Source organism: Nannobrachium achirus (genome assembly GCF_963921795.1).
Source record: "Nannobrachium achirus genome assembly, chromosome: 16".
Classification (NCBI taxonomy): Eukaryota; Metazoa; Chordata; class Actinopteri; order Myctophiformes; family Myctophidae; genus Nannobrachium; species Nannobrachium achirus.
In genome coordinates this window covers 45,346,851-45,369,431 of record NC_137823.1, presented here as the reverse complement: position 1 = coordinate 45,369,431, position 22,581 = coordinate 45,346,851, and the positions used below count along the sequence as shown (strand labels likewise).

Here is a 22,581-nt window from a genome sequence, read left to right as displayed (position 1 = left end):
AATCAGAGTGCATTTGCCAAGCACAATAACTGCGCAGATCCACTGACAGCTTACATAGTTCTTTAAGTGTGAGTTTTCTGACTGGAGGGTGCGTGTTATTACATCCACACGAGTCACGAGCCATGAACCCATATAAAACAAACTTCAACAAAGTATTCCGCTCTGACAGAAGGCACACTAATGGAAGATAACTCAGTACTCTGATACCTCGGAAAATGTGTAAAGTGGGGGGCATGTACCGGTATGTCTATCTAAAAGCGGTACGCAAATATGTCTTATTCCTAGGGCTGTCACGATTATGGCATTTTACATGACGATTAATTGTCGCTCAAATAATTGCGATTAACGATTTAATTGTGTATTTGTTGTTGACAATTACATTTCTGTTTGGCTTTTAGGCTTTAAAGATGCACATGGCAATCATGTCACATAACTAAGAAATACACATAATAAGAAATTACTGACATATTTGACAAAGCTTGTAGATCTGCTATTTCCACGACTTTTTGAAAGTGTTTGTAACTTCTCAACATGTAAACGATTATGACGATTATGCAAAATATTTGCGATTACCTCAAATAATTGCAATTAGACGATTATGTAATAATTGTGACAGCCCTACTGATTCCACTTCATTTGTCTAAAATGTAGTACCGGTTTTAATGGCTTCAAGCCTCATTATCCAATCTCCACTAACATGGTACAGTAGCAGAGAGCTAAACAGGGGACATAGCGTCTAGTGGTTCTTAGCAGTGAACCGACGACTGCTGCTGTGTCTTGTAGAGTTTTAATGTGCTTGCTTTGGCCCCTACTCTGCTCTATCACCTCATCTGGATGCATGAGCCAACCTGGAAATACTCTGGAGATAAATTAAAAGAAACACCTACAAGGCCTCTACAACTAATCTGTAGTAGATTTCTAACTGATGAGGCTTCCCCTCTTTGTTGTGCAAGCAGCATTACATGCCATTGGGAGAAGCTGCCAAATTGGATGCTTCGCTCAGAGTTTGTAAAACTGTGTTTTAAAATCCTAGTTTAATTTTCTTGATTACAATGGTGATTCTTGTCAGTGTCATTTACATTCAATTTTGGTAAAAGTCTTTTAAACAGGGATAGGCTACTTGGAGCTGTATCCCTATCAAGTGCCATTATCAGTACTATCATCAGCACTATCTGCGCCAGTAGCAATAGCAGCAGTGGAAAAATGACACAGCTTACTCTGGCCGGCATCCATCTTGGTAAACAGTTGCTGTCTGGTGATTAGAAAGTGCCAGCTGAACTCATCTGAAGCCTATTACGGTAAATCTCCACATCCACAGACGTTTTGGTGGAACAAAGCCTTAAAACAAAAAAAAGTTAAAGGTGCTGATCTCAGCGGAGAGAGAGAGAGAGAGAGAGAGAGAGAGAGAGAGAGGGAGAGTGAGAGAGAGAGAGAGAGAAAGAGATGCCATTTTGGCTCAATGTGGAGACATCCTCTGTCCTTTTTACAAGTTGAAAGTTTCAGATCCAGCTTAGCAGCTCTGACATGCTCCGTGTTAAAGGAACTTGATGTCATATTTGTATTTCTACCACTTTTTCTAGTCACATGTTCAAATACTGGATTCTGATTGGTTTAAAACAGTGGTAAATAGGCCAACAACCTTGAGTTGGCTCATGGACCCCGCCCACTGAAACAATTAATGATTGTAACTAAAGATCCTTGCAAGTTACAACTGTGTTTTCTTTCATTTATATGGAAAAAAGTGGTAGAAAAGCAATTTACCATTCGAGGTTGTGGGTTGTTGGCTGATTTACCACTGTTTCAGGGTTGTGCCACGAGCCGCACAACCCTGAAACAGTGGTAAATCAGCCAACAACCCACTCCCTCTCATGGTAAATGGCTTACTTATAATTCTTTCGTCATTTAGGATAATCGTTGCTTTTGTCTTTGGTATGTGTATATCGTATTGGTTCTTTTTTTACATCCTTTTGTCATGTTTTATTGTACTGTTTGACCCCAGAAAGGATAGTCACAGCTGAGGCAGAATCTAAAAATAAACCATAAACAATAAACCTGTTTCCTGTGCAGGGGTAACAGCCCAAAGCACACTCCCAGCCTAACAATACCAGGTGTAACACCCACCCCCAGCCTAACAATACCAGGTGTAACACCCACCCCTAGCCAAACTATACCAGGTGTAACAGCCCTTTTACCATTTAGCATGTGTAAAGAAAACAAAGAACTATTCTACCATGCCAACGCTCTAGTACAAGGAAAGCTGTAGTTTCCATTAGCTTCTGGATGAGACTGACTACGCTCTTTCTTTATCCGCCTCTGCTCAGCCTTGCTTCAGTTTGGCTTCAGTGAGTCAACTACATAAAAAGCCAAATGTTTGCGAATTATTTCATGTATTTTATAATTTCTTTGAAATAAATCAAACAATGAGGAAGTCTTGCTCATTCAGGGCTTTTTTTTATATTATTTTTGAAGAAGAAGAAAGTGATTCTGACACACTGGGCATTTCAAACAAATCATAGCGTGGGAAAGCGTAGCGTCTTGCAAACCTAGTTTCAGAAAGGAAATGAGTTCGTTATCCGATCTGACCGTATCATCCAAAAATGGCAATGTACTAAGACTCACTGGATGTGGATGGCAGCATTAAAAAACAAATCAAAGGGGCAGAATCCACACTCAAGCCACACACATGTGGTTCTTCCAAGACAGAGGACTCATCATAAAACCATATATCTAGCCATAAATCCACAAAGATCACGGTCAAGCACATGGACGTGTGAATGCATTACGACACAGACAGGCGGATATATATACTGTACAGTATGGACAGACGTGCGCATAAATCCCCACAGCATGCAGACAGCAGATGTACTCCAACACATGGATGGAGAAGGGAATCCCTTTGTATATACATACAGTAGTTGTGTGTAACGTACCAGGCAAACAGAGCATGCACGTCAATGTCTGTAGACAGACAGTGCCGCGTGTTGTTAGCCTGTCGGCCCGTGCCGGGGGACAGATTTTCGGGGAGACGGGCGCGCATCCAGACCCCCACGCTTCCCCTCCAAATCCCAGTCAGCCCGGGAATTGTGGAATATCTGGGAAGTATTCGCAGCTGTAGATCCAGCTGGCTTTCCCAAGGACACGGAGAACAAACAGCGAGAAGAGAGACAGCAGGGAAAAGAGGAGATAAAGGGAGAAGGTAGAAGAAGACAGGTCACTGACACTGTCCGGGTGGGTTTTCCCCACCCCCCCACAGAGTATGATGTATTAGCAAAATGGCCACCTGTCAATATGGTCAACATGAACCAACACCATGCAGTTGCTCTGATTCACAGCTTTCATTTAAAAAAGGAGGCTTCGTTAAAAAAAATAAAAATAAGTAATACGACTCACAATAGACCAGCAATAACTTCCACATGAATGGAAAATGGGAATTCATTTCTTGGCCTCGGCATTGAGAAAAAGGAAACAATCTTTGCCACAGAAAAATTCAAGGTTTAGCCCTTTTAGATTTATTGCGTTGAGGTCAATGATCTGAATAAGTAATTAGAGGAATATTCAAAGAATGGGATATTTTAACATTGACATTTAACATTTTGACATTGTATTGGAAACAGAGGTGCTGCTGGGATTCTGGATCCCATGACATATAAAACCAGACAGAAGAATCAGTCTGGAGCACACGTTTAATAGGAAAAAGTTTTGTAATTAAGTACTGTATATTGAAATCAGGGGTGGACTGGGAACAAAAAGCAGACTCAAATTACAGCGCCCCCTATATTAGCTCAAATTAACATGAGAATAATAAAGTGATGTGTGCACAGCCAATGAAAGAATTACAAACTCAACGGGTCCAACAGGATATTTAATAGGACCAGTTATCTACAGTACAGTGTGTTTTGGACTCCATACAGTAGTATACTGCACGGGCTTATGAAACTATCACATTATTTTATCACTGCTTGCAGTTTGTCAAAAAGATTAAAGAGATACGTATGTCTAGGCTAGAGAAGAAGACATTTGTAGTCTAGCAGAAAATGGCAATAATGTATAAATGCAAAGTAGGCCTAATGAATTAAATTAAACTAAAGTGCACAATGCAGGGACTACAGTAACTTAACTCTGTGCAACAATTCTGCTGTGCAATAAATAAATAAATAGTGATTTTGGCCTTAATAGGATGAAGAAATGTTTAACTTATAACCTCATTGAGCTTTTACGTTATTTCCTATGACAGCTGGTAGGCAGCAATGCTACAATTACTTTGGCGAGCTATCAAAATCTGTGACTCTGGTAATGAATAAAGCTATGGGTATGTGATGATAGAAGGATCACCCAGCATTTGTCGTTGCCTGAGGCAATCCAACAGAGGGCTAGGGAGGGTCGCACAATGAAACATACACAGGGGCGTCACAAGGGGGGAAAAGTGGGACTGAGTTACAAGGTGGAGGGGCCTTAATTATTTTTAATGCTGGGACTTTAACTGATTAATTGCGATTAATTAGTTACAGAAAATTAACGCGATTAAAAAATGTAACGCATTTTAATCGCACTTCGTTTTTGCACCACAGAACCTTCAGTTTCGGGCATACTGATCATAGCGATGCACCAACCAAGAAGAGACAACAAACGCAAAGGGAGAAGTAGCCGATCAGAGTGCTTTGCTTGGCGAAATTTAGATTTAAAAAACTCACTCGTTGATTCACTCGTACAACAAAATGTGTTTTACTTGTAAAAAGATGCTTCTCAGGTCAAATATCGATGTGCGATTAAAATGTGATTAATTGCGATTAATTAATCACAGAGCCTGTAATTAATTAGATTAAGAGTTTTTATCGCATCCCAGCCCTAATTTTATTTTATACTTTAGCTATTGAAAAATAGCAGATGTACAAGCTCATAGCGAGCTTGTAGATCTGCTATTTTTGAAAAGTCGTTCAAATGTGTGCAAATCTTTGAATATACTGTATGTAGGCCTATATACTGTATGTTTGCTTCTGGGGGGGGGGGGGGGGGGGGGGTCCCTGGAACTACCAAATATTTTGAGATGGGGGTCCGTGGCCAAATACATATCATTTGGGGGTCCTTCACATGAAAAAGTTTGAGCACCACTGACATAGAAACATAGGTTTTTCAAAAAACCTTAGAAGGATTTGAAATATTCAAAGACTTGCACAACATTTTCAAGATTTTCCAAAAATAGCAGATATACAAGCTTGCTCTGCGGCACTCGATGCTGCGCTGTGAGCTTGTATATCTGCTATTTTTCAATAGTGAAAGCAAAAAAAAATGTAATAATGCGTTCCCAGTCTAAATGGGTTAAACCTCCTATGAACAACATTCATGGGAGGCCCGCAGTGAATCCTTGTACCCAGGGCTCAGAATTTGGTGCGACACCCCTGAACATTCACACAACCCTGGACAGTCTCAGCCCAGGGCCCATAATGACACATTTCCAACATTTCACTCATAATACAGGTGACTTACACGTGTTCTCTCCCTGTGTGAACTAGCTCCCTATTTGAACTACATCCAGAAGGATCCAGGTGCTCCCTGCTCCCTGAACGAGGCTCTGGAATACCTTCAGGTGGACATCTTGGAGAACCTCATGGAGAAGGACAGCAACCAGAACACTCCGCCCAAGAACAAGCCCCATAATATCACTGTGGTGGCCATGGAGGGCTGCCACTCCTTTGTCATCCTGGACTGGGCCATTCCACTGAAGGATGATATGGTGTCAGGTAAGGGACCTCACACCTTTTTACAGCAGTGGCTCTGAGAGTGGGGTCCGGGGACCCCCAGGGGTCCTTGAGGGCAGCATTGAAATCAGTTTAGTCAGGAACACTCACGTCAAAGCAGATTTAACCATTTATTGCATTAATGGAATACAGTTAATCTTGGCGTTAAAGGGCTCCGCGTTCTGAGATGTTTCATGTTTGTTCGAGCAGCTTCCTTGCTTGCTATCCAGCTTGGGATACAATAGTAGTACAATAGCAGTACATTGACATATTAGCTTGAATCAGCAGACATAACATTTTACGTATTTGAGCCTATGCCAGACTCTGATGAAAAGATGGAGGCTGGGGTGGAGGAGGTAGCAAAGCAGCAGCAGATCGGAAGCTTCGGATGAAAGACAAGCAGCTCTAGTGAATGCAAGTCGTATTTAAAGGAGCCTCTCTTACTAAGCGAGAGCTCTGATTGGATTAGACAGAGTGATGTAATGATTAGCAGATTTGTGAGTGAGGAGGAGGAAAGGAGCTGACTGACAGCTTATTACAGCTGAGGCGGGCGAGACTCACGTGTCCTGAATAAACTAACACTGAAGCTTCATTTCAATCACTTTAACCCTTTATGCATCGGCTATTTGAAAATAGCCGATCTACCAGATTTTCTACCATTTTCTTTCTTTTCAAATCTTTTTATTAAAAATTTCCAAATAGAAATAACCCAGAGGCGGGTAGACAAGATTTTCTACCATTTTCAAAAGATCTTTTAAAAATGTTGAATATTTCTGAAACATTTTAGCAACACAAATCTGGTGCCTGTCAATAAATATTTTCAGATGGGGGTCCGCGACCAAATACATTTTAATTTGGGAGTCCTTGACATCAAAATGTTTGGGAACCACAGTATTTTACGGTATTTATAAATCAACTCAACCCAAGGACTTACTGTGCTTTCATGCTGTTGTTATCAACTTCCCATACTGTAGCCTCCTGATCTATCAGTGTTGCAGCTCAATGCATAAACCTGGAGCTTGTCGCCTGAATCCCCCTTGATTTTAGGAACTCACTCCCACGGCTTGATGTACTGCATATAAATCATGATAGAAGATAGGATGCCTTGAGCACATGACCCCAATGGGTCATAATGCCTCCTCTGAGGCTCCCAGTAAAAATAACAGACCTCCTTTGACCCAGAAAGACAGAGAGAGAGAGAGAGAGAGAGAGAGAGAGGGGGGTGGAGAGTGAAGGGAGGCAGAAGATAATGGTGTAATGTATGGAGTGATGGACTATCAGACAGTGGTCCAGTCGGTTAGAGAGGCATGTTGTCTTTGGCGTGACAGCATAGGCTCCTGGTTTGCGCTGCGCACTGCTCTATCCTCTGATGTCTAAAACAGATAGACGGCCTAATCCTCTACTGTCACAGGCCTTTTTCTCCAGCTCTCTCTTTCCATCTGCTCTCCTCTGCCTTGGGCATTTTTCTACCTATCTTTTCCTTCACTTTTTGTCAGTTTCTGATTGTCACGGTTGACTGTGTTAATATATGGTTCCATTCCATGTGTACACTCTCTGTGTTGCAAATGGATACATCGACTGTGTAGGACCTACACGTTCATTGTTATGATATGATAAAACCCCACCTAAACAAGCCAAGAATTACGTACTGGCAATGTTGATTCACATTCATCGCTATCATTGTTTGTTCATGCTTGCTTTGTCTATTTGTCACAGTTATAAATTGGAAAAAACGTTACCGGTTCATGAGTTGGGGGTAGGGACACGCACGCACGCACGCACGCACGCACGCACGCACACACACACACACACACACACGCACACACACACACACGCACACACACACACACACACACGCGCGCACACACGCGCACACACGCGCGCACACACACACACACACACACACACACACACACACACACACACACGCACACGCACACATATGCACACATACACACAAAAACACATACATTTTCAAATTTGTCACAACATGTGGTCAAAGTTTAGTTTTCTATGTAGCGTGTGGTGTAGCATTTTGTCTACATTTCTAGTTCTAGTTGTACACATACTGTAAGATGTTTTATTGCTCTTCAGTAAGGTTTTCATAATATACAGGATGCCTTAACGGTCTGGCAAAGACATCAAACAAAATTCAAATATCCATGACTAATTTATTGCAGAATTGCTTTTTGTCAACATTGATTCAATTATTCTGTTGAGTTCAGGAACGTTTAAATGACTTAAACGTAAACAATACAACAAATAAAGCCACTAACAGAAAATGGTCTACATGTATTTATGATATATGGCCAAAGCTGTGATCAGACTTGTATTGACAGCAGAATGGTCATTCAAGATGAGTGATCTGAACTGAACCCTTATGTAACTGGTACAGTATACCGACTAAGATCATATGCTTATTTACACTGGATGACATTATTGACTGGTATGTTATCCATGTTCTCTGCAATTCTCTCCATGGCCTCTATAAACACCAAGAGGCTCAGCTTAAAGTACCATGCATAGTAATACATAAGGACCGCAGGAATACACAAGAAACGGAGGGGGAGAGTGATTTAATCCGGTTGCTCCGGCCGTCCGGACGTAATTGTCTGTCTCCGTAACCTTACGGACAACACTCAACCTGACGGATTAAAACCGATAAAAACGTACGTACGTTTGAACTACCCGTGGCGAACTTTTGTCAACCGTGGCAGTAGTGAGGAAAATGACAGCGGTTCTGAAACTATGTGTCCCAACAAGAAATATAATTTAGCAAGAAACGGTAAAAAAGCAACGTCATTGCAACCACTGGTGAAGAAGACCTCTCACTCCTCACAGGCTCAAACGGCTGTGTTGGCATGAGAATACATACACACAAACGTGCGCGCACACACACTCACACCGCCTCTCCTCCAAAAGCGAGGTGGGTGCAGTGCACTGTGTTTTGTTATTATTACTCAGTCCGGGTGGTTAAATCTGTACCCTCGCGGAGTTGCATTTGATTTACCACGATAATGTTGCCGACAGACAGCATCTGCAGAACCAGTCCAGACTGTTACAAAACATCACGTCGGTCGTCGGGTCAAGAAATTCTGTGGTTCTACATATTTTGTCTAAAAATGCTTCGGTTACACGTGTGTGCTGTGCAGAAGATCCCCTCCATGTGGCGCGTGGCCCCAACGGGAGCAGAATTGGAGCGGAGAGCGGGTCGGCACATAAATAACGCATAGAGGAACTATGCATGTAGACGTATCTACCGTACGTACTGTCTCACCCAAAAACTTACACAAAATCAACCATACGTAACTATAAATGGCCCTTAACTGGAAAACTATGCACAATATAAGCTCATCTCCTGCTTGTCAATACCCATCCTTTTGGCTCACTTGCTAAAAGCTGTGAGATAACAGATACTATCTATAGTAGCCTATCTAAGTATGTTGTTCTTTGTTAGGCAGTCATGATGTTGGCCACATCCACAATTTAAATTAACTTTTAAGACCACCACCACACTCCCTAACTAATTTAACCAGTGGCCTGGGAAATAAGGTATTTATTTTATTTAGAAGTAGCTAATTATCTTTACCCTTTTCCCCCCGCAATGTCTTCATTATGCCAATAAACCCTCCCCACCTACTGGCTCACCCCGCCTGGCTTCTCTCCCCTAAACATGACCAGTTGTGTCAGACGCTCAGCCAAGCCGCATGCACCATATAGTACTGTAGATTCAAACCCCTTTCCGGTATGCAAAACAAAGCTACCACTGTGCCACCCAAGTGCCACGAAAATGAGGTCTGTCTTCCAATAAAGTGATCCAAGTATGGAGTAATGTGTACACGTCATACAATTTACAATTTAAACATGTAGCAGATGCTTTTATCCAGAGTGATTTACAAATGCTAAATCAGAATGTGGTGGAACGTCTAGAACCCTTGTAAAAAAACTGCATAATAGAGTAAATAGAGTAATAGATGATTTCTGCCCAAGTGGCCAGAGTTGAGTGCAGTTAGGGGTTAAGTGTCTTGCTCAGGGACACCTCGACATATTGCCGTGGCTGGAATCGAACCTGGGCCAGGAATCGAACCTATGAACAAGTAACCAACATACTTCTTCATAATATAACTAGCATCTATCGAAAATAGGCAGCAAGAAGTCATACAAGGAGTGCAGGGAAACAGGGATTTGAAACACACTACATTTCATTGCATGGTTGCAAGTTATATTGTTGTTACATGTAATGCATTTTAAGGGTCAGAGTGGAAAGTGGCTGAAAATTGTCCCTGGAGAGAAAAGGTTTACAAACAAGATTCAAACATCCGTTCTTCTGTGCAATCATATTATCCAACATTGATTCACTTTTTCACTTATTCATTCAAGTTCAGGAAAGTTTGAATGACTCTCAAGTATAAAACGTTCTGAAGTCTTTTGTGCTGAGTTGCTGACCAAAAGACCACATGCTTATTAACTCTGGCTGGCATTATTGACTGGTATTTTATCCATGTCTCATCTCTGCATTTCTAGTCTGGGATGCTTGGAGCGTTGGCCAGGGTAGGGTATGGAAGGGAGGGACAGATGTCCTGTGTTAGCTTGTCTAAGTGTACAGGAAGGGGTGTAGGAGATGAATATGGAGGGGGGGGACATGTCCTTGATTGCCTTGTAGGTCATCACCAGTGTTTTGAAATGGATGCAGGCAGCGGAAGCCAGTGAGGGGAACACAGGGAAGAGAGAGGGAGATCTAAATAAACATTGAGGGACGTTTGAAGACCGGGCGTGCTGCGTCATTCTGGATCAGTTGTATCGTAGATCAGTGTTCATCCCAGTGATTACTCTGGGCTGCAGTTTTTCTGAATGAGCCCAGCCAGAGCCTTGCAACAGTCTTAAGGGGAAGTCCATTGAAATGGCATTGTAGTACAAAAAAATATATATAAATCAAATAAATGCATGGACCAGTTTTTCAGAGTCAGACTGAAACTTCTACCTTTAACCACATAAACCCTATCATTCGGCAGAGATAGCAATTCTACAAGCTTGTAGGCCTTGTGGATCAGCTGTTTTCAGGAGATACAGTATGGTGTGCAGTAGTATATTAAGTGGTTAAGTGAGTTTGGAGATGCTTTTTGAATGATTCAAGTGTTAGCAATATGAGTTTGGTTATGAAGAAGATCAGAATCCACAATTACACCCAGATGTTTTACCTGCTCTCTGGGTTTCGGAGGCAGTGAAACCAAATACGAATGGATTTCCTGCCCACTGAAAGAAAGAACTATACCCTACAAGTGCTGGAATGGCCTTTCTGTATCCATTCCCTGGCTCTGATTTGCTCTCTCCATCTGTGTCATTTCTCATCGTCTATGCGGTTTTCCAGATGTTGAAGTTATCTCTCTCTGCAGCCCCATCCCATGTCTGCTCTGTGTTTGTTGTGAACAACTGGCCAAAGCATTAAGTAGCGGCAAGAGGCATCACAAGAGTCTTCTCAGCAGCCAGCAATGATCAGTGGACGGACAGACGGATGGACGTACGGACAGACAGACAAAGTAGACCAATGAATAGGCAGACAGACAAAAAGATAGGCCTACAATAGAAAGTGAACAAGAGGCATAGAGCAAAGACCAGTAGCGATGAAACTGCGGCGATTCCCCTCAAAACGTCAGCAACAGCGAAGGAATGAAAAACAGAGCGAGGGAAAGTAAACGAGAAAAGTGTCTGCACTGCACTACTATATTTCCCTTGTCTCTTTCCTGCAGCCAGCAGCGTTGGCGCGGCTCCAGCAAAAATAGGAGGCCCTTTAAACCCTCCAATAAGAACGATCTGATAGTTTGGTGTGTGGCAGCACTGGTTGCCATTGGCTGAGAGGAATGATCGAAGGCTGCCATGACCTCAGGACACTCACAGGCGTCTGAGGATTAGACGTAGACGGGGAAAACAGGAGGGGAAAGACAGCAATCTGGACAGGTTGTAGAAGACTCTACGTGACCTATAGAAAATACCCGGGGCTGCAATATTACTCTTCGGCGTTAACTGAAAATGACCTCCATTCCTCCACATCTCCTGGCAGACGATTCCTCATTTCCATAACCTTTCCCTCATGATTCTTCAGTTCTATTATTTTCTCTTGCTCTTTTGTCTTTCTAATCATCCGCAATGTGTTTAATTGAAGAGATTTGATCCAAAAGGAAATAGCTGCTATTAGGAAAGAACTACGCTTATACAATCATAATGATTGATGACACCAGGTTTGAATCAAATATGGGGCCTTGTTTGACAAAATAATACAAAACACCTTTACATTTTAAGTTTTGCGTCTTGGCCTTGAAATGGAAATTTTGCATTCAACTTCCATTTAAGAATATACTGTAGGTTAACATGTCATTTGCAGATGGTTTAGCATGACTTCAACAGGAACACTACTGCCTTCCATTTAAGAACCAATTATATACTGTACTTTATGTCAGGCAGAGATTATGAGATCTGAGTCAAACACGTTTCAAAATGAATTAAAAAATGAATAAAATACAAAGAATCAAATGAATGCCCTAAATTAGACAACACATGTTCTAGAGGTATTGAAAATATCAGATCTGCTAGCTTGCAATGATGCGGCTTAAACCTGTATCGAAATAGAATATGTGCCTATGTTTATATACAATATAGGCTATGTTTTAATATGCATGGAGTAGCCCCTTAATTATTACTAATGACCAGTGAACTCTGACCTTTTGCCCTGCATTGCGCCCTACAGGCTACGTGGTCTACAGTGCTTCATATGATGATGTCCTCTACAACAGATGGTCCACCGGGCCGTCTACTGGGACACACCTGGCGGTGGAGAACCTCAAACCCAACTCTAGGTAATCTGTGTGTGAGAGGTCTTATATTGCAGTGGTTCTCAACCTGTGGGTCGAAATTATTTTGGGGGTCCCCAGATGATTAACTTACTTAATGTGCAACATTGCTTTCTCACTCAACAGTAAGTAAACAAACCAGCATACAGTAAGTGACAATTGAAGGACTTTTTAATACCTCTAAAATGACAAATTAAAACATTGGCCAAATTGTCATATTAGAGGCCGAAATTGTGAAAATAGCCGATGTGCATGCTCACAACGCCATTATTATATTATATTTTCACAATAGAACCGTGTTATACAAAATGCCTCAACTCTTAGTACTCGTAGGATGGGGGGTCCCCAGTTAAGATATGATTATTTTGGGGGTCGCGGCCTGAAAAGGTTGAGAATCACTGTTATATTGCAGTTTTACTAATACTCACTTTTAAGACACCATTTTCCATTTATGGTTTCTGATTAGAATTATAACTAGAAATACTGTTCCTACGAAACAGTGTGGGCTCGCTCGTGACTATATTCTGCAGCGTGCAAACTGTCATGTGAAGCTCAACCAATACACCAGCTAACACCACTCCCAGATTTTCCGCACCTCAATTGCACTTCATTGGCTAAGGGCCCTGCCTTTGTACTGTTGTGGCGGAACTTAATAAAATAAATAATGAAGATAACATAGTGTTCTCGCCTTTCAGGCGAGCCCACAACTATTGTTCAATTAACCATTTAAACCCTATATACCGGTACTTGTTTCCCCCTCCTTTTATCCCAATAAATACTAAATAATGTTGCTTGCTTTCTCCAAGTTGTATCTGTCGGGACTTCCATTATTTAAATGGGGAAAATAAAAATGATAGCCAGGATGATACTATAAACAAAGCTGGTTGCTAATATACGGTACATTTTGCTGATGGCTGTCTGCTTGTGCCGACTAACAGCAAGCTGAGCACATTGTTTCCGCCTATGTGCAAGCACTCTGGTCGACTACGGTCGTTTAAAAAAAATATGCTACATTAATAAAGTTTGCTTTGATTTGATTTTGTATGTGTGTGTCCTGTATGAAAGGCCTGCTAAGGTTTAGCATGTTGTAGCGAGGGTTAAAGTTAGGATTAGGGTTTGGGAATTAAAGTCAGGGAAATGAACGGAAGGTCCTCGGAAAAATATAACGTCATCAACACTGGTATAGGCTTTTGTCGAAATCTGTGTGTGTATTGCCATGCCGCCTGCGTTGTGCATATGCACGCACACATATCTGTGCGTGAGTGTATTTTGTCCACTACATTCAGCAGACTGTTGCCTGCTGCATGCAATCACATACCGGACACATAAAGAACAATAACAATAACTCGCAACAGAAACAGAGGTCGGATGCTTATTACAGGATGTTTTACACATGTGTAATGTCTAGATGGCGGGCGTGCCGGTCTGCGCTGCAGGTGCTTGCCTGTGTGGCTTGTGGCTTGTTTATTTGTGCTTGGGAATGTTTATGCCATTATCGCTTCAGCCTATTAGTCGTAGAACATGCAATCGTGTATGTGTGGTGTGCATGCTATGCTTGTCTGTGTGTTTAAATGCATGCACGTGTGTGCGGCTGTGCTGGTATCATTGTAGACTGATGTTAATCAGGGCTGAGCTGGATGCAGACACCGCTATGCTTATATAAGAGAATGGAAAAGCCAACAGAGTGCACTAAATCAGCCCTGGTTAAATGGAGGCAGGTTAAGAAACGGTTACACCCCGCCATTCCGAAACACCGCCATTCCGAACATTGACTTCTAACCCTAACCCTACCCCTAACCCTAACCCTAACCCTTACCCTAACCCTAACCCTAACCCTAACTAACCCTAACCCTACCCCTAACCCTACCCCTAACCCTAACCCTAACCCTAACCCTAACCCTAGTCAATGTTCGGAATGGCGGTGTTTCGGAATGGCGGTCTGACACCTAAGAAACAGATGCAATTTGACCCAAAATGTGACTCGCTGAGAAGTGCCGTTGAGGCCCTGGCTACGCACAAGGAGCATTAAAGAAAATACTGCCGACATGATTTGATGCACACACACACAAACACATGCAGACAGATAGGAAACACAAGCTGCTTCAGTCAACACTCAATAGGAATTTCTCCAAAAACCTCGTCTCAGGAGTTGCGGGTCATAGCTTTCAAAACAAGTGTATGGAAACAGCTCTTAACTTTTGGACCCAAGAGACAACTGGAAATGTTATGAGTTTGTACCTGATTCCAACGTCTTGTTCTGTTTACCGCTGTTCTTGTAAAGGCCCTTTGTTTGAGACGAGGGAGTACAAAGAGATAGGCTCAGTTATTAAGCTAATTGGTGCCAGGCTCAGTTATTATGCTATATTATAACTTATTGGTGAGCTTTTAGACCATATACTGTTACAAATACAATCATTGATCAACAAAGGATTTGAGAATTTTCATCTCTTAGCGTGCCATGCTATCCATATGTTCGCTGAAGCATTAGCATGGTAGTTGGTCACCTACTTTACGTAGTACTTTGCAGGTACCATTCATCTAACGACAGTATATCAAAGACTTGGGAGTGCGAGGTCAGAGCTTGTAGATCTATTTTTTTTTTAAATTGTGAAAATGTGAAAATAGTCTTTGAATATTTCAAATCCTTCTAAGGGTTTTTTGAAAAACCTATGTTGCTATGTCAGTGGTGCGCAAACTTTTTCACGTGAAGGACCCCCAAAATGTTGGCCACAGACCGACATCTCAAAATATTTAGTTCCAGGGACCCCCCAGAGGCAAAATTTGAGTTACAAATGTTCACTAAACAAATACATATATGCAAAGATTTGCACACAATTTCAAGACTTTTCAAAAACAGCAGATCTACAAGCTTGCAGCTGCAGCTTGTCTTCTATTTTTCAATAGCTAAAGTATAAATAATTCCAGGCCCCTCCATCCTTGGGCCCTAGTAACTCAGTCCCACTTTTCCCCCCCTTGTGACGCCCCTGCCAATATGTTCTTCTGACACGCCATAACTCTGTCTGTTAAATGAAGAATGAACATTACACATTGGAATCATTTTCACCCTGTAGGGAAAATTGGAGACAGACAGAGTGAGAGAAACAGAGAAACAGCGGAACAAACGTTTCCGAGAACCGTGTGTTCTCTGAGGAGAACGCACAAACTATCTGTGTGTTCAGGAGATTGTAAGCAAACCGTCGGCTTCACGGGTTGCTCGTGCCGCTAAGCCTGTATAATCCCTGATTGGTCAACCTGACCCACCGGCTTAACTGATTGGCCGAGCATCGCGCGACATTTGTGCCACATACTCATAGCCAATATAAATGGTACGACTTGCATCACTCCTGATGCGCATGGCCACAAGTAGTCCTGGGCGCCGCCACATTATAGTCCTGGGGAAACTTTATAGGGTAACTTTTCCACTGCCATTGGAAATGGCAGGGATAGGGAATCAATAGGGAATCAATGGGAGTGGGGATCAGTAGGTAATCAATGGGAGTGGGAATCAATTGGTCGAGCTTCACATGACAGTTAGCTTACTGTAGAATATAGTCAGAAACTGTCAGCAACCAGCAACCACACTCGCAATTTCCAATTGCATCTTTCTAGTTATTAATATATATATTTATCAATGAACATTTTGGGCTGACCGAAAAGGTATAGGCTGAAGCTAATTTATGAGTGCCTAACCTTTGTACTAATAATAATTCTTACTATTTAACAAAAAGCAGCTGTGAACTAGAATGCACTCTGTCGAGGTACCAACTTGCGACTTGTGCACTTGTGGCCATGTATGGCCTACTGGTGTACCAGCAGAGGGCACCTTGTTATTTATATCAGGTTGCAATAGTTGATGGTGACGTCACCAGGAATGCTGGTCCCTCATTGGCTGTTGATGGTGATGTCACCACGAATGCTGGTCCCTGATTGGCTATGGGTGTAAACGCAAACAGATACGCCATAGATGCACCAAACGCAGTACTTGCGCACTCTGCTGGCTCAAGTAATAACGTAAATGAACGAAAAGTTCAAGTTTAGGATGATCCTGACAACGTGTCTGAGATTAGATTTTTTGCTAGGAAGATGCCTCAGGGGCGCCAAGCGACCTTGCCCTAAAGGGCGAGGTCACGCCACGTCTTGGCCATCTGGCCAGTGATGTATATCGGACCCCTGGTACCCATATATGGAGATTTTTGTTATTTGTTATGTGAAAGTCCTATGACGTCTATGACATCTGACATCATACATACAATCCCTTTTGTGCCATTGCCCATACATGGAGATGTATGTAGAACCAGCCACACAGATGTGGGCTGTCTTGGCCATCTGTCTTGGCCATATATGGATTCTGTTTGTGTGTTATGTGGCCGATGTGGCCTCCATATATGGGCATTCCCATATAAATATATATATATACACCATATAAATGGTAAGATGGAATGAATCAGGAACAGTACTCATTCTTTTCCCAGCAGTCCTTGCGATTCGCAGTCAGTGCAACCACACTTACCATTTCCCAAAAATGCACCTTTCTAGTGTAGATCTGTTATGAAATGATATCACGTAGCATCATATCACAACCGCATGCATGAGTGACAGTGCAATTACCATAGTAGCAGCAGCAGCAGATGCAAGACAAGATGCAACTCTCACACTTAACCGTATGTCTTCCATGAACCCCAGCGAGCTTTAACTACAAACAGAAGTGCAAGTGCAGATGTGCTGTACACAAAGAAGACATATTTTGCATGATATCTGCCTCCAGGCTGCTGTTTTATCAACTGAAAACTTGTTAACTTGCTGCAGATGTGAGGCTCCATCCAAAAACAATCAGCTGCGTTTGTGTCAGCCGTGGAAGTATGGGTCAGCCTGAGCTATTATGATAGGTGTGTTATCTGTGAGTGCAGGAAACAAACACAAACAGTAGAGGTCTGACATGTGAGTGTGTGTTGGAGACGAGCGTGAGCTTTTCTAAGAGTCTGCAAAGGTTTCCCTCCGCTGCAGCCGATCCGTATCCTATCCGAGGTAGCGTGTCGCTCCTGGATACGGTTGATGGTGGTTTATGATGGGGCCGTCGTCCAGACGTTTCCCTCAGATGCTGGAGGGTCCTGCTGGCTTCTGGAGTCCAGATCCTGCCAGATCCATGACGTTGCACTGCTGAAACACAGCCTACCTGCAGTACAATGTAGGGCATTCACGAATAGTGATTTTTAGTATTCAAATTATTCGACCTCAAAGTATTCGAATAGTCGAATATTCGACAGGACTGGCCAAACTGTCAAATATTAAGTAAGCAAGAGGCGAACATTGTGAAAATAGCAGATCTACATGCTTGGCGTTGTGAATATGTAGATCTGCTATTTTCACAATATTTATTTGCGGAACCGAGTCACATTAAATGTAATACCTACAATTCCAAGTGCTTGTCAGGGTGGGGGTCCCCAGTTCAAATATGTTTATTTTGGGGGTCATGGCCTAAAAAGTTTGAGAACCCCTGGTATAGAGCATTAACAAATCCACCAGGGGCATTGACGACTCATTCTTATGACTTCCTATTTAGCCAAGCTTTATAAACATTATAAACATTATTTATATATCATATATATATATAAGAGAAAACAATAAAAAAAAGAAACATAAGCGAATATTCGACTTCGGTGAACAACATCGAATAGTGACTTTGATGTTCGAATATTTGGTGAATGCCCTAGTACAATGCACGTGTTCTATTTGACCCTGTGACTTTTGTATTTTGACACCCCTTTGCACGCTTATCAATGTCTGCTCATGTACGCACATCAGGTATCAGGAAAATGTAGTCGATGTAAGTGACAGTTTATAATCGACTCTTGTTTTGTGGGCTAAGCTGTATACGGCTGCCTGTGCCTAATTGAAGACATGTATACGTTTTAGTCTTTCTGCACAGGGGGGCGATCGTACACGTCCAGGATCTATCCATCTTCTCCCGACGGTTCCATGGTGAAGCATGTGTACTGAAGGGCATGTAATCTAGCCAAGCTGGACTGCAGTTGAGCAACAGTGTTGTACAGTTACTGTGTACGGTAGCTTTTTTTCACCCAAACGGGATATATTGAAGATTTGTTTTGTGTTATGGTTGTTTTTGGTTTAAGTGGCATAGGATGGAGTCTTTTTATCATCTCTGGTTCATGATCATGAGCTGTTTCCTTTCCTCCGCATTATCACCCACCTCATTTGCTCTCTCTCTCTCTCTCTCTCTCTCTCTCTCTCTCTCTCTCTCTCTCTCTCTCTCTCTCTCTCTCTCTCATTTATATATTTTGGTCAGGGGTCAACACGGCTACAGTGATTGGATCCAGGTTCGGTTTGGGTAGAAATGAACAAACCATGAACTTACTGTATGTGACCCCGCAGAGCACAGAAGAGTAACACACGCACGCACGCACACACGAGGTAGAGAGGCCGTCAGGGAGCTGGAAGGTTCCCGGTTCTATCCCCTTTGAGCATACACACATACTGTATGTACAGTATATGTTTGCTCTTGTCTATCCATGTATGAATTGATTTTACAAGCCTATGCTAATGTGTAACAGTGTTAATATATCCTTGCGTTGTATGGATGGGTGCATGCATGGGAAGTACAATGTAAGAAGTGTATTTGAGTGGTCGGAAAGACTAAAAGCGTTACAAACACATACAGTGCACCACACATTTTATAAAAACAATTATGCACACACACACACACACACACACACACACACACACACACACACACACACACACACACACACACACACACACACACACACACACACACACACACACACACACACACACACACACGTGCGCGCACACACGCCAAGGAAGCCACTGTGGAAAAGTTTGCAAAATCTTAGTGTCGTCACCGCTGTGCTGGTGTTGTTTTTAATCTGATGGGATTTTATGATTCCTCCGCAGTGTTTCACTGAGACAAAGTGAGCTCACTGCCAGACTGTTCTGCTCTACAGCTAGGAGAGTAAAGTCCTTGGCGTGAAGTCCCAGTGGTGTAAAGTAACATTTACTTAAGTAATGTTCTTAAGTACAACCTTGAGGTATTTGTGCTTTACTTGAGTATTTCTAATTTCAGTACTTTTACTAAGCTACATCCATCCATCTTCAACCACTTATCCGGAATCGGGTCGCGGGGGTAAAAGTTCCAACAGGGATTTCCAGAGTTCCCTATCCTGAGCAACTTCCTCCACTCCTTCCGGGAGTATACCGAGGCGTTCCCAGGCCAGTGTGGAAATATAATCCTTCCATCTGGTCTTTGGTCTGCCACGGGGTCTCCTCCCAGTGGGACGTGCATCGAGGACCTTCCTAGGAAGGCGCTCGGAAGGCATCCGTACTAGATGCCCGAACCACCTAAGCTGACTCCTTTCCAATGGAAGGAGCAGCGGTTCTACTCCAAGTTTCTCTTGGGTGATTGAACTTCTCACCCTATCTCTAAGGGAGATACGGTACCAGCCACCCTTCTGAGAAAACTCATTTCGGCCACTTGTACCCGAGACCTTATACTTTCGGTCATGACACACACTTCATGACCATAGGTGAGATTAGGAACAAAGATTGCTGGGAAGACAGAGAGCTTTGCCTTACAGTGTAGGTTTGGAGAAGGCATATGACCGGGTACCCCGGGAGCCTGGAGGTTCTGTGGGAGGTGTTGCGGGAATATGGAGTGAGTGGGTCCTTTTTGAGGGCCATCCAATCTCTGTAATAAGTCTGATTCTTTTCCTACACACACACACACACACACACACACACACACACACACACACACACACACACACACACACACACACACACACACACACACACACACACACACACACACACTCTTCTGTCTTTCATTTTCATCCCCGCTTCCTATCTTTTAATCTCCCCTTCGCGAGATGTCTCTTTTTCCGTTGTTCCTCTACTCTCACTCCCAACTAGCTTCAACATGTGCCAAATGTCCATTTTATTGCACTCTGCTCACTTTGTGTTCGTGTGGACATCATGGCGGACTCGTCTTAAATCAACCAGACTTTAAAGTATGTCCTGTCATCTGCTATGGTCATTAACATTTTGCTCGCCGGCTGACCCAGTCACAACAAAACTGGCAGAATGACACTTTAACAGCTAAATGTCTCATTAAACTATTTAATTGCATGCTTTTTTTTCTTTTTTTTTTACACAGGTACTACTTCAAAGTGCAGGCCAAGAATGTATTCGGTTTGGGCCCAGTCAGCGACACACTCACCTATGTCACTGAATCAGGTGTGTATGCAATACCATTGCAAAATTTAACTATAGCCATTTACAGACAAATATGATGCAAAGCTGCAACATGTGAACGTTTAAATTAAAGCTAGTCTTTACATATCACACTATTACAGAATTGTAAATGAACAAAAATCGAATTTCCGTTTGGTTGCTACACGATGTAGCGTTCAAGTCATAAAAAAGCAAATGAAACAGTAGCCCCATATACCTGTAGAACCTCACCCGTCGCTGCATAATGTTGTGCTCCGAGATGAGGTCCTAGAAAGGTGGCGTAGCGATCGCTGGACTGCCGCAACAACGAGTTGGAAAACACTCGAAACAAAATGTTATCCAAAAAGTAAAGGTAGTTCCGAGCTCCCAGACTGTGGTTACCTAACATCGGTACATATAACATGAACTACGGTGTTTTCCAACTCGTTGTTGCGGCAGTCCAGCGATCGCTACGCCATCTTTATAGGACCTCATCTCGGAGCACAACAGTATGCAGCGATGGGTGAGGTTCTATATGGGGCTAATGAAACAGGTACTATTTTGATTGCAATGAAAGTTGCACATTATTCACAGTTATTCACAAACAGACCTACAGTACTTTGAATGGAAACAGGCTTATGTGTCGTCACTGTCGCGCAGAAACCTCGTATCTCCAAGTTTCAAATGTGTGTTTTTTGTAAAATAAAGCTCCGCTTCATCATACAAGACTGTCGCAAAAAAAACTAGTGAAAATAGAAGATCTACAAGCACATTGCGAGGCATTGTGTGCTTGTAGATCGGCTATTTTCACTAGTTTAAATCATTTTTAAAATTATAAATACAAACGGTTTTGGACATACAAGGTTTCCACCCGACAACGATGATGTACCGTACAATGCATTATGAATACTCGGGTGAATACGTTAGACTCGCTGTCTGCGTCCAGATCCTCCCTTTTATACAATCCTCTCTGTCTTTTTTTCAGATGATCCACTGCTCATTGAGAGACCACCTGGTAAGTACAAACAACAGTACGCTTAACGCCATTTCTCATTTTTTACGGTCAACGTGCCTTTTGCTTACTAATGCCAAGCTGAGATTATGAAGAGTCAACCATCTCTGGGGAAACGCCCAACTTCCATGAAATATTACACTAGGAAGATTTCTGTGGTTTAAAAAAAATAATCGAGCTGTGCCACGGTATAATTGCAGTGTTTACACAGTAAAATCCTCTGCGTTAAAGGAGTAGTTCACCCAAACAGGATTTATTTCGATCAATTACGCACCGCATGAAGCCTTGAATGGAGATTGTTGCATTCCTAAGCGAATAATAATAATAATAAAACCGGAGACATTAGCATCTTACTGCCGGTCATCATATTATTGGCTCAGTAATGTGACAAAGGTAAAACAATCGCCAAGAATTCAAAGCTTCGTAGGGTGTGTAATTGATCGAAAATACGTCATTGTTTGGGGGTGAACTACTCCTTTAATTCAACACAGCGGATTTCACAGTCTAGTCTGCTGTGTTTTTAGAGCTCTGGTGAGTATTTGAGAATGAGGTATGGATGTGGGAAAATGTCTTTGTCTGTCCCTCGCAGCCATCTTTAGACTTTAGCAGCCCTCGGGGCACTACGGTGCGTGAACAGTGTATTTAGGTGATTTACTGCATGGCTGGGGAGGAGCATCTCTCTGGATATGTTAGGTTGCATGCATCATTGAGTGCCATTCACAATGCCTATCATTGTACTAAC

General features: G+C 42.5%; 1 protein-coding gene across 1 annotated transcript in view; it reads left to right on the top strand.

Moving 5' to 3' along the window:
* fndc1 (fibronectin type III domain containing 1) overlaps window positions 1-22,581 on the top strand; it is a gene marked incomplete at both ends in the record, with an annotated part of 67,565 nt that overhangs the window by 42,554 nt on the left and 2,430 nt on the right. The window contains 4 exons of the mRNA XM_080744970.1: window positions 5,511-5,738; window positions 12,478-12,586; window positions 20,772-20,851; window positions 21,813-21,842. Of these exons, the coding sequence (XP_080601096.1) occupies window positions 5,511-5,738; window positions 12,478-12,586; window positions 20,772-20,851; window positions 21,813-21,842 (447 nt within the window). The remainder of the gene's footprint in view (window positions 1-5,510; window positions 5,739-12,477; window positions 12,587-20,771; window positions 20,852-21,812; window positions 21,843-22,581) is intronic.